This window comes from Gorilla gorilla, chromosome Y, assembly GCF_029281585.2.
Source record: "Gorilla gorilla gorilla isolate KB3781 chromosome Y, NHGRI_mGorGor1-v2.1_pri, whole genome shotgun sequence".
Lineage (NCBI taxonomy): Eukaryota > Metazoa > Chordata > Mammalia > Primates > Hominidae > Gorilla > Gorilla gorilla.
Window position 1 is genome coordinate 52337303 of NC_073248.2, and position 12627 is coordinate 52349929.

At 54.1% G+C, this 12627-nt stretch overlaps 1 protein-coding gene across 1 annotated transcript in view; it reads left to right on the forward strand.

The window, feature by feature from the left end:
* The window catches only part of LOC129530382 (immunoglobulin superfamily member 3-like), a 38678-nt gene extending 26190 nt beyond the window's left edge, over positions 1-12488 (forward strand). Inside the window, 5 exon segments of the mRNA XM_055377163.1 lie at positions 4123-4199; positions 4201-4534; positions 9914-9983; positions 11927-11995; positions 12212-12488. Coding sequence (XP_055233138.1) covers positions 4123-4199; positions 4201-4534; positions 9914-9983; positions 11927-11995; positions 12212-12257 — 596 coding nt within the window. The 3' untranslated portion in view covers positions 12258-12488.
* Positions 12489-12627: the final 139 nt, after the last annotated feature.

Genomic DNA, 12627 nt, shown 5'->3' on the forward strand with positions numbered 1-12627 from the left:
CCTGCAGGTTGCTGAGCCTTACTCGCAGTTTTTCTGACTTAACAGGTGCTGGCAAATTCCCAGGTGATGCTGATCTGCAGATCCATGGCATGCACCCTGAGGGCCACAGGTGGTCAGGATCAAGTACAAGTTGCAGGCCCCTTCTAGTGTGGCTGAAGCTTACCTTTCTAACCTCATCCACTACACCTGAGAACTTGCTCCTCCTTGAATAGAGTGCACAGGGTAGTTGTCATCTTTCTTCACTTGTCCCCTCTCTCTGGCGTGCCCTTTCACTCTCCTTCTCCACTTGTTTCTCAGGGCCTAGCTCAGAGGCCACATACTTTTTGAAATGTTCTCTTTTCTATCAAAATCAGAATTGCCCCTCCTTTTAAAAAGTAACCACATTTATTCAACTATTCATTGATTAGTTTAACAATGATTGGGTCAGAGTCCCTGCCCTGCATATGCTTAGAATTTTGTAAGAAAGAGAAGACTTTAAAAATTACCTTCGTTGTAAGGCAGCAGTAACAGCTATAGTGGAGCATAAGGGAATCCTTTATTGAAGAAATAAATGAGTTTTGAGTGAGAAGAGCACGCACAGAGTGGAATCTGAAGGGAGGGTAGGCTGGCTGAGAAAGCTGCTGCTGGTCTCCGCTGTGGAGTTCTTCCCTCTTCCTGTTGTCTCACCTTGAAACCACCCTACCCTGGCTTGTAACAAACGCAACAGCCTCTCCTACCATACAAAACACAGATCTTCCAAGTTTTAATCACAAGCCTGGGAAGGAAACTCTCCAGCTGCAGAAAGAAAGGGCCACTCCCTCAAAGCAGGGCCTGGCCCCTGGGGGCTGCTGTGAAGGCAGCTGCTGGCGTGAGCAGGAGCAGCTCTCGGACCCTCTGCCTGTCTCTTGCTGGATTCTTTCTTCCTCCTGCCAATTCACTGTTGGGGGTTAACCAAGCCTCACTCTTTTCTTTCACGTCTGCATTTATGGCCTCTCAAAGCCCGTTCACTCACACGCCAAGTCCAGGGTTTCTCAGGCTTGAAGCTACTTGTGAATCACCTCGGGATCTTGTTAAAGTGCAGATTCTGACTTACTGGGTCTGGGGTGGGGCCTAAGAGTCTGCATTTCTAACAAGCTCCCAGTGCTGCTGGTCTGAGAACAGCACTTTGAGCAGGAAGATTACCACTTATGCTTGACAACTCCCAATCTAAGTGTTGAACTTTGAACTTGGGACAAGGCACAGAAACCAAAAAGGAATGAAAATAGCTAAAATTCACTGGGTGTTTGTTATATACCAGGTTCTGTGCTAAACTCTTTTTATAGACAATTGCTTTTAGTCTGCACAAAACTCCTAATGGAGTTAGAGACATTGTTCTTATTTTGCAGATGAAAACACCTGTGGTCTCTAAGTGGGCAGGGCTCTCCTAGCTCTGTGGAGGAAGGTGGTGCACGCAAGCTGTACATCACCCAGGGCAGGGCTCTGGCAGGACATGGGAGGGCTCCCTAATTATATGTGGAGATTCCAGTCTCCCCTGTGCCTCAGGAAAGGTCCTACCTGCCCTGGAGATGTGGGAGGAAATCCAGAGCATAGAATAAGAGCTGACCCCTTGCCCACCTGTCAGACATGCACCAAATTTAAAAAATGCCTCTCTTTCAAGCTTCTCAACACTTCACAATATTTTGACACGGGAAGGAAAAAAAATGGAAATGCTTTGGAACATTTCTCTTCCTTGAATTCTTGTTCTCAGACCATGTGACTGAATAGAAGTTTACTCACAGGATTCCAGTTTAACATATGCAGTTACTGTAGCAATTGAGGTTTCCTTAGTAACAGTTGCAAAAATAATCCAGTCCCAATTAATAATACATTTTAAACCTCATTCTACTCCATGCTGAACAACCCAGTTTTTTTGGCCAAGTACCAGATAATTCAGGTGGTGTCATTTGCACTGATATAGATATCATTTGCATGCGGTGAATTGGGTTGGAAAAGAATGAAAAAGGAGCCGGTTGTTTCAAGTATTATAGGAATCCAATCTGAAAAGTCGACAGGCAAGTGAACGCAAATCTAACTTCCAGAGCTTGGGAGCTTAATGGTAAACCCTGTCCTGGATTCCTAGTGTGCCCTAGAGGACTTTCTGCATTTGAAGAAGGGAGAAGGCAGAAGATTGGACTTGCTAACAAAAAAGATGAACCCGGGAGGGTGGGGCCGTGGCACACAGGATTTCTCTCTAAGTGGTGCCTGGTGTGTTCTTGATGGCGTGAGAAGGTCTGTGGGTTTGTGAATTCAACAAGTCTTCCTGGAGAGAATGTCTGATTCACCGGCGGGAGATGCTCCGCAGTGTTGCTCAGTCATGGCATTGGGAATTGGACTTTGCCACACCTTGGCTTGCTAAATCCTTCCATCCATTCAGAACATTTGTCTGTGTGTTACAGGGAGACCAAGTGGCAGTCTGTGGCTTTCACAAGTTTTGGTTCTGTGATGCATGGGACTCAATCAACCCTTGATGCTGCCAAACCAAGCTTAAGCCAGCTGGCAGACCAGGGTCATGACCAGTGGGCTGGGTCCTGGGTCTGGATGCAGTTCCTGGGGTTGAGCTGGACTAAAGAGACAAGAGTCTGACCAGCAGAGTGCTGGAGCCTGGCCAGGCATCCCTGCCCTGCCCCTGCCCCTGCCCTCCACACAAGCTCGGTTGGAGGAGGCCTAGGTTGCTGTCCCTGGGTGGAATCTGCACCTTGCCCCTGCTTTCTTTCTCAGCTGGGAAGTGGTTTGGTCCCTGTGGCGGAAAAACTAAGTGTGAAGAGAGTGGTGGAGGTGAAACAATGCTTGTGCTATTAGTTCCCTAAGAGGAACTTAGAATTGTTTTTTTTTTTTTTCAGTTTTAGTAGCATCAGAGGCATGGGTGGGGGAATGCAGAGCCAAGGTTAATGATGATAGGGTGGGTGAGATCTCAAATCACCTTCCTAAGATGGATTTCATTAGACCTTGGCTTCTTGCCACTGGCAAGGTGAACATCGCCATTAATTAGCTGCTGGGGAGGCGCTCCACAGGCTGCCCTCTTGTCTGTTTTTGGAGCGGGACAGTGAGAAGAAGGGAGGATTGCAGTTGGCTTTGCCTTGTCCCGTGGTTTACTGTCTTCTCAGCCTTCTCTCTCACTCCCCTAGAGGAAGCCGCCTCTCCCCGCCCCCGCAGCATCCTCTAATTACCTGTTGCCGTGTTTCTCCAATGTGCTCTCATTCGCTCACCCACTCATTCACCTATTTCAGCAAACACTGATCAAATGCTTTCCTGGCCCAGGTGTTGTGCTAGGCTCTGGGGGTGCAGCGATAAGAATGTCCGCTAGGCCTTCCGCCCCATGAGGGCTGGGACTCTGGCTTACTCTTCAGGGCATCCCCAGCACTTAGCATCCTGTGGGAAACTGAGTGGGCACTCCGTAAATACTGGTTGATTGAGTGGAAAGAGCTTGATCCCTGCCCTGAGGGAGCTCACCATCTAGGATATGGGAGAGAGATGTGAGGACACACAGCCCAAAGACATATAGAGGGTGCTGAGGAAGGGTATGGAGCCCAGGGGGATGGGAATGAGGGATAAGTGGAGAGAAGGGTGAGGGTGGGAGGTGGCAGAAGGAGACTGGCAGAGAGGACAGGAAGGGCAAAGGCCAGCACTCAGGGAAACTGCACCAGGGGCATGCACCTGTGGAGGGTGCCTGAGGGTGAGTCGTGAGAGATGAGTCAGGACACTTGGGTGAAGGCCAGATCCTGAAGGGACTTTGTGCTGTGAAAAGGAATTGTTTCTCTCTAGCCCGTAAGTAGTTCAGAGCCATTAAACTTTTCAAGCAGAGACCTGATATAGCTAGATTTGTACTTCAGCAGGATCACCCTCAGAGGCCCTGTGATGGTGGGCTGTGCAGGCAGTGGATAGGGGAGAGATGGTGAAGGCCTAAGCCAGGCACATGGCAAGGAGGAGACAGGGAAGGATATTTAGCGGTGGCCTGGGCTCCGTGCTGCCTTCCTCACACTGAAGCCAGTCGGTGTTAAATCTCCCAGGAACTGTGCTGGAAGAAAACTGACTCAGAGCCTCAAGGTGGATGGGCCACGTTTCTGGGAGTCTGTGGTGATTCTTGTGTTCCCCTTTCCTTTGCAGTGACAAAGCTGCAGGTGAGCAAATCGAAGAGGACCCTCACCCTGGTGGAAAACAAGCCCATTCAGCTGAACTGCTCCAGTCACGTCTCAGACCAGCCAGAACTCCCACTTTGCGGTGCTCTGGTATGTCCACAAGCCCTCAGATGCCAACGGCAAGCTTATCCTGAAGACCGCCCACAACTCCGCCTTCGAATACGGTACTTACGCGGAGGAGGAGGGCCTGAGAGCCAGGCTTCAGTTTGAGAGGCATGTGTCGGGGGGCCTGTTCAGCCTCACCGTCCAGAGAGCCGAGGTCAGCGACAGCGGCAGCTACTACTGCCACGTGGAGGAGTGGCTGCTGAGCCCCAACTACGCCTGGTACAAGCTGGCAGAGGAGGTTTCTGGGTGCACAGAAGTCACTGTGAAACAGCCAGGTAAGGCCGCAGGGCACGGTTGTCCTGGGCCAGTGGGTTTAGTGCAGAGACTGCCTGGGGGTGGGTGGGGCTCTGTGGGGCTGGTGTGGAGAGACTGTCTGCAAGGTGCATGCTGAGTGTGAGTGCAGGTACACAGACCATCACCCTAGCACACTGCAATCCCATCCATTTTACCTGCAGTGGGTCCTGATGCTGACGGCAGACTCATGGAAGCATCCTTGACCCTGCTTCTGTGGATAGCATCTTCACCAAGGAGCAGGGCAGCTGTGGTTAGCAAAATGTGGCAAGGCAGGGTTCATGGCAGCTCCTGAATCTTCTTCTGGGTTTGCAGCTTGCACCCTGAATCTTGGGCTGACACCAGCTCCACACCCAGAGTTCCTACCTAGAAGGCATTTTCTGGTCTTATGCATCTGCATCCCCCTTCTTCCTTAGCTCCCAGCCCAGCCCAGACAAGCCTTTCCTGTCTCCAAACTGAATCATTCCTCCTCTGGCCCTTCCTCGACCCCATGGTGTAGCCCTTATTCCTCTCCCTCACAGGTGGCACTCAACCTCTGCCAGAATGCTTCCAGGGAGGTAGAGCTACTCACTCTGCAAGCCTCAGTTCCACTTTTGGGCAGCTCCAATTGTTGAAAAGTTCACTTTCCTGTAATTTCCCTTTTGAGATCTGCCCATGGAAAAACCAAAGAGAAGTCTGCGTCATTTCTTTTCAAATACATGAAATGTATGCCCCTTCTCTGTTAAAAATCTCTGGTTCTTTCAACTTCTCACATAGTGTAGCCTTAAGGGCCTCTCCATCCCTCATTATCACATCCCTACAATTCGTTGTTGTCTCTGCCTGTCCTTCCTGATGGGCCTTGGAGGGTGCTGTGTTGCCACTCTTAGCCTTGCTAAGAGTGACAATTCTGGCAGGCTGCAGACCATGTGTGGACCTTGATCTGAGGGCTTAGAGGCTTCGGCCTGCCAACCCTGTGGGGGCACCCACCCTATCTCATCTCATTGAATGGGGCAGAGCAGGTGAGGGCATGATGGATGGATGAGCCTCATCCCCCTGCTTCCGTTGCCTGGGGTCCTTGGTCAGCCTGTCTGCTCAGACCCCTGAAACTGGGGGTTGAGGAAGGACCCTCCTGGATCACGTGACTCCGTTCAGTCCAGGTGACCAGGGTCCTTGGAGTAACAGCTCCTAGAGCCCAGCCTATAGCCCTGAAAGTTGGGGAGAGGGCCTGTTAGGAGAAGCATCCCCTGCCTTGGGGTTGTAGAGGTGATCTAGGCTCCTCAGACCTTGTGGGGCCTCAGATGCTTACATCTCCAGCTCCTCCTGGCATGGGCATCTGGCTGCAGCCCAGCTCTGTGGCCCCATCTCCCAGGGAACCTTTGGTCTAATCTGCCTCCCGCTGAAACCCAGCCTCATTCAGCCCCACCGAGGCTTTCAGAGTTCAGGTCTCTCATTCAGGGTTTGAGACCCCACCGGGCTCAGAGAGACCTGCAGCCTGCAGCAGTCCCAGATCACACAGCCCCAGGGATGGGACCAGGAGCCAGCCCACATCCCACCTGCAGCAGTTCCTGTGCCTTTAAAGCCTCCCCTCCTCCCTGCCCCGCCCCCAGGCCACTGGGGGAGGGAAGGAGGAGCTGGGTCACAGCAGGGAATCCTAGCTTGGTTTTGGTGTGCTGCTGGATGACCAGACCGGGCGTCGGGTGAGCCCAGAAGTGAGAGCAGTTGGCTGCGCCCCAGGGCTGTGTGACCCAGAGGCGCCACTCACCCTCTCTGAGCTGGTGGACATCATAGGTGGGGAAGCTCAGGTCAGGGCACTCCCATGAGTGTCTGGAGTCCTGAGTCCCATTCTCAGCTCTGCCATATACTTGCTGTGCTCTAGAGGAGTTCCTCTTCCTCTCCGAGCCTCGGTTTGTGTACCCGTGCAGTGGGAGTGAGTTGCACTTTGGGGTGAAGGGGGCAAGACTTGTGTGGGCGCATCCTGCAGAGGGATCCCACAGAAGGGGAGAGCCCTGGGTTCTTTATCCGACTGGGTCTGGGCTGGGGGGGGGGCTCTGTTTCTTGGCTGATGAGTTTGCGTGAGTTTGAGTGAGGTATGCGGGTGGGTGAAGGAGGGCTGGGGGGAGTCACCTGACTTGTGCGAAGAAGCTCTTGAGAGAGCCGTGGCTTCTTGGAATTAAGAGGAAAGAGTGCAGCATGAACAAACAGGCCCTGGAGGATCTGGCAGCCCTGAGTGGGGGTGGGGGGCCAGCTCTGGAGTACAGCCAGAGCTGTGATGGGGTTGGGGGACCCTGTGTCCTTGGGCCATGCTTGCCTCGCTCCTGGGTTCTGTTTGTGGCTGTGGATTGGGGTGGGGCAGGGCCGGTTGTGCGAGGGGTCATTGCCCAACTCCAGGGGGCACCTGCTACCTCTCAGCTATATATATAGGGATATATATAGTTCTTTCGACAGGTTTCCAGCAGGTAGTGGTTATTAAATCTTACTGAAGGGGTGTTTTTTCTGATTCTCAACTCTGTGCCGCAAGGGTGGAAACTGTGAGAGACAGATTCCATCTCCACATCTGAGTAGTAAGCATCCAGTCCAGGGGTGTAGACAGTCCTGGGGAAGCAGCCAGAGATCTGTACATTCTCATATCCAGGGATAGCGACTCCAGGCTGGGGGCTGGCAGGGTAAGGCGTGGGTGGGTCCTGGGCTCTCCCGCAGGTCTGCAGACTTCCTGGAGCCAGCTGACCTTGGTAAATCCCTTTTGTCTAAGCTTCAGTTTCCTGCCTGTGAATGGGGTTGGGGCTGTGCTCTGGTTTCACCTTTGTGGCTCTGGGGTTGTGGTGACAAAGCCATCAAGCTGGGTTGAAGGATTAACCAGGAAACCTCAGACTGGCTGCCGTGTCTACCTCTTCCTCCTACTCCTCTCTCTGCTGCATCCTGGGAAGCTGCTCTGCTCAGCCTACATAAGGCTCAGTTGTGTGTGTGTGCACGTGCTTGCACGTGTGTTGGAAGTGGGTGGTATTGATAGCAGAGTCAGTGTCTCCGGGTGAGTGAGGCTTGCACATTTCTCGGGAAAGGGAACTCACTACCTTATGTGCCCAGGACAAGAGCTGTGGGGTCTGGAGAAGACTTCTAGGCCAGCCCCTGCAGTCTTTCCTCAGGTGACATGGCTTCCCCAGACCCACTTCCCCCTAGGTGCCCTCTCTGCATTCAGGGGGTAGAGGGCTGACTGGGACAGAATGTGACACACTCAGCATGTGAGGAAATGCCTCCTTCATTCTGTAGGCCCTACCTCTATTAACATGTCCTTTGATAAAGTGCCTCCCCTCCTGTCTCCCCTCTCTGGAATCCTCAGCTGCTGCCAGGCTTCAGCTGTGCCCTATTGAAGGCAGCTCTGTCTCCCTACTTTCCCCAGCCCAGGGTTTCTCTTTTGGGGTCAGCTGCAGGGATCTGGGCCATCCTTTACCCACTCAGACTTTCTTCCTGCCCACCTGCTGCTGTGAATCCTGTATGTCATATATATGTGTGTATATATATATATAATTATTATATTTATGTAATTTATATAATATATTATAATATATAAATATATATAGTATTATATATAAAATTATACTTTAAGTTCTAGGGTACATGTGCACAACGTACAGGTTTGTTACATATGTATACATGTGCCATGTTGGTGTGCTGCACCCATTAACTTGTCATTTACATTAGGTATATCTCCTAATGCTATCCCTCCCCCCTCCCCTCACCCCACGACAGGCCCCAGTGTGTGATGTTCCCCTTCCTGTGTCCAAGTGTTCTCATTGTTCAATTCCAACCTATGAGTGAGAACATGCATGTCTTATATGCTCTCAGGCAGAGAGGAAACTGCTGAGCTGGGCAGGGGACAGAGCCCTGTGGCTCTCCACTTTAGACCCCTCCCGGCTGACTGCCATGGAATGCAGCCACTTAGCAGGGCCAAATCCCCTGATGTTCCTGTTGGCTGTCTAGCCTTCAGGGACAGGTCATGGGGCCTTGGTTCCTGCCCTGCCATCTTCCCAGTCACCCTGATCTTCAGGGGGAGGAATAGCCTGAGAAAGGGCTTGGTCATAGCACCTCCATCCTAGGGCTATTGAGGATCTCACAGTTGTGTGTCTGGTGGGTTCTGTCCAGAGCCCGTTTGAGAGCAGTGGATGACAGGACAGGCCTATGTGACCCAGGCAGGCAGCAATATTGGGTCAGCCTTCATGTCCCCTTCTGTCAGCTTGGGGCAGCCTGGAAGGATGATTGTGGGGTAGGTGTTATGGGCACGAAATAGACCTCAGGTGGAGGCTGCAGGGGCTCTCTGGCACTGTAGACACAGCAGGCCAGGATCAGGGGAGGGAGCCATGACTCAAGGAGACTCTGGCCCACATCCTTGGCAGATGAGGGCCACAGGGGAATGGGCAGCACTGTCCAAAGTCCCCTGGGCTGGGTCCACAGCTGTTCCTGGCTCAGACTTCTTCGTGGGCTGGTCAGAAACATGCAGTAACTTGGGGCAGTTACCAGGTGGCCAAGTCTGCACTGCTGGGCTCTGTGAGCTTGGGCCAGCTCAGGCCCTCTCTGGACCCTGCCTTTCTGGGCTGTTCAGGTGGTTCCTTGGGCCTGGGGTGCTAATGTTTCTGGATGGGGAGCAGAACCAGTCTGCACTCAGGGCCCCAGGCCATGTTCCCGGAACACACTTTTAGCATTGACAGCAGCTTGTGGTGAGGCCCCTTAGTCTGGGTTCTGGTCTAGTGCCAGGGGCACCACTACTCCACCACCTCCAGAGCCATCTCTGGGACACTGGCTGTGAGTTAGATGTTCTGAACAGGGACAGGGAGAGCCAGAGGGACCCAGCCTGGGGCTCACTGGAGGGGCTCGTGGGCAGACAGTGCCCTTTGGAGGGAACCGAGTCTGAAAGGAAGGAAACCCTTTCCCCGGCTCATAGCACCTGCTATCCAGGGCCCTGCCAGAGCTGCGTGAACTTTAGTCATGTGGTGACAGGCCGAGTCACCGTGCCAAGTCACTGTGTGCCTCCTTGCTGCTGTGACGTCAGCTTCCCTATCCTCCCAGCCAGGCTGGATCTCTGTGAGAGGCCTGCCTGTCCTGCACCCTGTGCGGATGCCTCCCACTGTCCACCAGGGCTGCTGGGCACCCCCTGGCTGGTCTCTTGGACTAGGTAAGCTCATGGGTCCTCTGGCCGCTCCTGCTCTTTCCCTGCCTCTGCTCCTCCTCGGAGGTGGCCACCCCCAGATCCCACTCCCAATTCGGAGGCCCCCTGAGGAGTGCTGCAGGGGGCCGCAGGCGTGGCTCTGAGCCACTCTGGAGAGTGGGGGGGGCCCAGCCAGTTCTGTGGCTGGGACTTTCCCAGGCAGACAAGTCTGTCTCTTCCTCCCCAGCGGGTGCAGCCCAGAACTGTCTTCTGAGGAAGAGGTGCTCTCCTGGGCCCCCACTGTCCCCAGGCCTCAGGTAAGCCCATCAGGGTCACAAGGAAGGGGTTCTGGGTTTGAGGCCAACCATGGCAGCTGACCTACTTTCTAGCCTCAGTTTCCCCTAGTGTGTGCAGCTCTCACACTGTTTGGGTGAGAACCAGGCCTCTGGGCTTGGACATTCTTTCAGTGAGTTTTGAGGGTGGAGGGATGGGAAATGGAAGCCCAGGACCTCAGCAGGGTGTCTTCCTCCGAGCCGGGGACATCTGCCTATGGGAGGCTGGGCCCACCCTCCCTTGCTGACTTGCCCTGGGAGGAAGGGACAGGGCCCAGCACTGCCTACTCCCCTCCCTGTTCTTCCCAGCAGTCTAAGCCTGGCTGGGTGCCCCCTGCTCCTCCAGGTGCCTACTTGGGCCTTTGGGTAGACAGATTAACAGACAGGGGAGGCTGGGTCATGGTTGGACCACCCCAGGACCCTGACCGGGGGCTCAGCTCATGACCCTGAGCCTGGGAGAGATGAGGCCATGCCCTCCAGGGCACTCAGCATGACCCGGTCCAGTGGATGGGACTGGGTAGCTTCCTTGGTGCAGGGGGCTGTCATGCTAGGACAGGGTCACTCACCAGGCCAGGCCCCTGCCGCATGACTTGTGGTGGAAATGTCCTTTTGTTTTTGTTTTTTGCTTTTGTTTTTTTGAGACGGAGTTTTCCTCTTGTTGCCCAGGCTGCAGTGCAGTGGTGCAATCTTGCCTCACTGCAACCTCCACCTCCCGGGTTCAAGCAATTCTCCTGCCTCAGCTCCTGAGTAGCTGGGATTAGAGGCACCTGCCACCATGCCTGGCTAACTTTTTGTATTTTTAGTGGAGATGGGGGTTTCACCATGTTGTCCAGGCTGGTCTCCAACTCTTCACCTCAGGTGATCCACCTGCCTCTACCTCCCACAGTGCTGGGATTATAGGCGTGAGCCACTGCACCCGGCCATGTGATGGGAATGTTCTGTGTCCATAATAGATGCTGCATATTGCTGGCCCAGCTCATGAGGCTCTTTGGACCTCCAGGAATCGGTGTCTCTATCAGGAACCCTTAATCCTGACCCAGACTCCCGGCTGGGACCCAGGGTGTTGGAGTGGCAAGAGCGCTGTCAGGCCTGGTGAAGGGTGTGAGCTGTCCAACGGGGCAAGGAGGAGGCAGGGCCTGTTCTGTAGTTGGACAGACAGAGCCCTCTAGCTGCTTTCTGGAAGACTGAAGGGAAGGTGATGTTGGAGGGAGGGAGTGCAGGCAGCAGCTGTGAGGGAGTTCAGGTCAGAAACAGGTGGCACCCGGATTTACGCTGTGGTGGTCACGGTGGGGATGAGGGGCTGCTTTGGATTGTGCTGGGGATGTGGGGTGGTGTGCTGCTGCATAACTACTGCCAGGTCTCTCTGCTCTTGGTGTCTGCATCCAGGGCTGGGAGGGGGTCAAATGTATCACACTATCGGCCCCAGGCCCACCAAGCCTGGGGAGGTGGCCACACTTCCACGATGGCATCTGGATGTTCCCTGTGTGTGGGGAGGACACAGGGACTCCATTCGTAGACCACCTCTTGGACAGTGTGTCTGCCTCTGAGGTCAGATGCTCTACACTGGGACAGGGTGGAGTGGAGGGAAACCCAGCTTGGGGCTCATTGGAGGGGCTTGCTGGCAGACACCTCCCTTTGTGGGAAACTGACTGTGGGAGAGGGGAACTCCAACCTCTGTCACCACATCCCTCTTCCCTGTTGTCACACCTGTCACCTGCTGCCATAGCCATGAGACTTCCCAAAGGTCACTGCTGCCACTCACTGCACAGCCTGGAAGGGAGTCCACAGGGGACATAGAGTGAGCAAGAGACCTGTGCCACTCAGGCCTCCTGGGGGTGTCCCCAGTGCAGCCATGATGATAATCACAGCTACCATTCACCAAGTCCTGCCCACAGTCTAACCTACTCTATTCACAACACTCCCAGCAGCAAGGCAAGTGAGGTGCTGCCATCATCCAGGCTGGACAGTTCAGTGATTTGCCTGAGGCCCCACAGCAGGTGAGTGGCAAGTCCAGCGTCAGAGCAGGGCAGGCTGGCAGTGCCCCCTGAGCCCCCTTTGCCATGCTTACCACATGCACATCCTGGGCTTCTGCAGGAATTCCCTGTCCCCTACCTGCCCTGCTCCATGCAAAACCCTCTTTGAGCTGTGCCTGGGAGACGTGCTGAGAGAATTCATGGAAACAAATGTGTTACTGACAGCCTCTTTGCCTCCAGAGTTCAACTGGAGACAGAGAAACCAGCCAGAGGCAGAGGGAGGTAACACGGAGTCCCCCAGAAAGGTCTGGGCTGCGCGTGCTTCAGGTAACCTCCCTTGACCTTCAGGAGAATGAGAAGGCTGCCTGATCAGAGAGTCTCTGAAGAAGATCCTGTGGCTACAGGCTTCAGCAGAGTGTGAGGGAGACCCCAGTTATTTCCTCAGGTGTTTCCACCAAATCCTCCTGTCTTTCATGGCCAACACCCCAGGCAAGGCTTGGGGCCCCCGTCTGCTGCTGGACGGTAAGTCCTGTCCCCGTGGCAGTGAATCTGTGGGGTGTTCTGATTGTGGGCACTATGGAAGCTAAACCCCATGCTCCAGGTGGGGTGGAGGGTCCTCAGAGGACTCCTGGACAGTGCCAGGCTCTAGGCTGAGG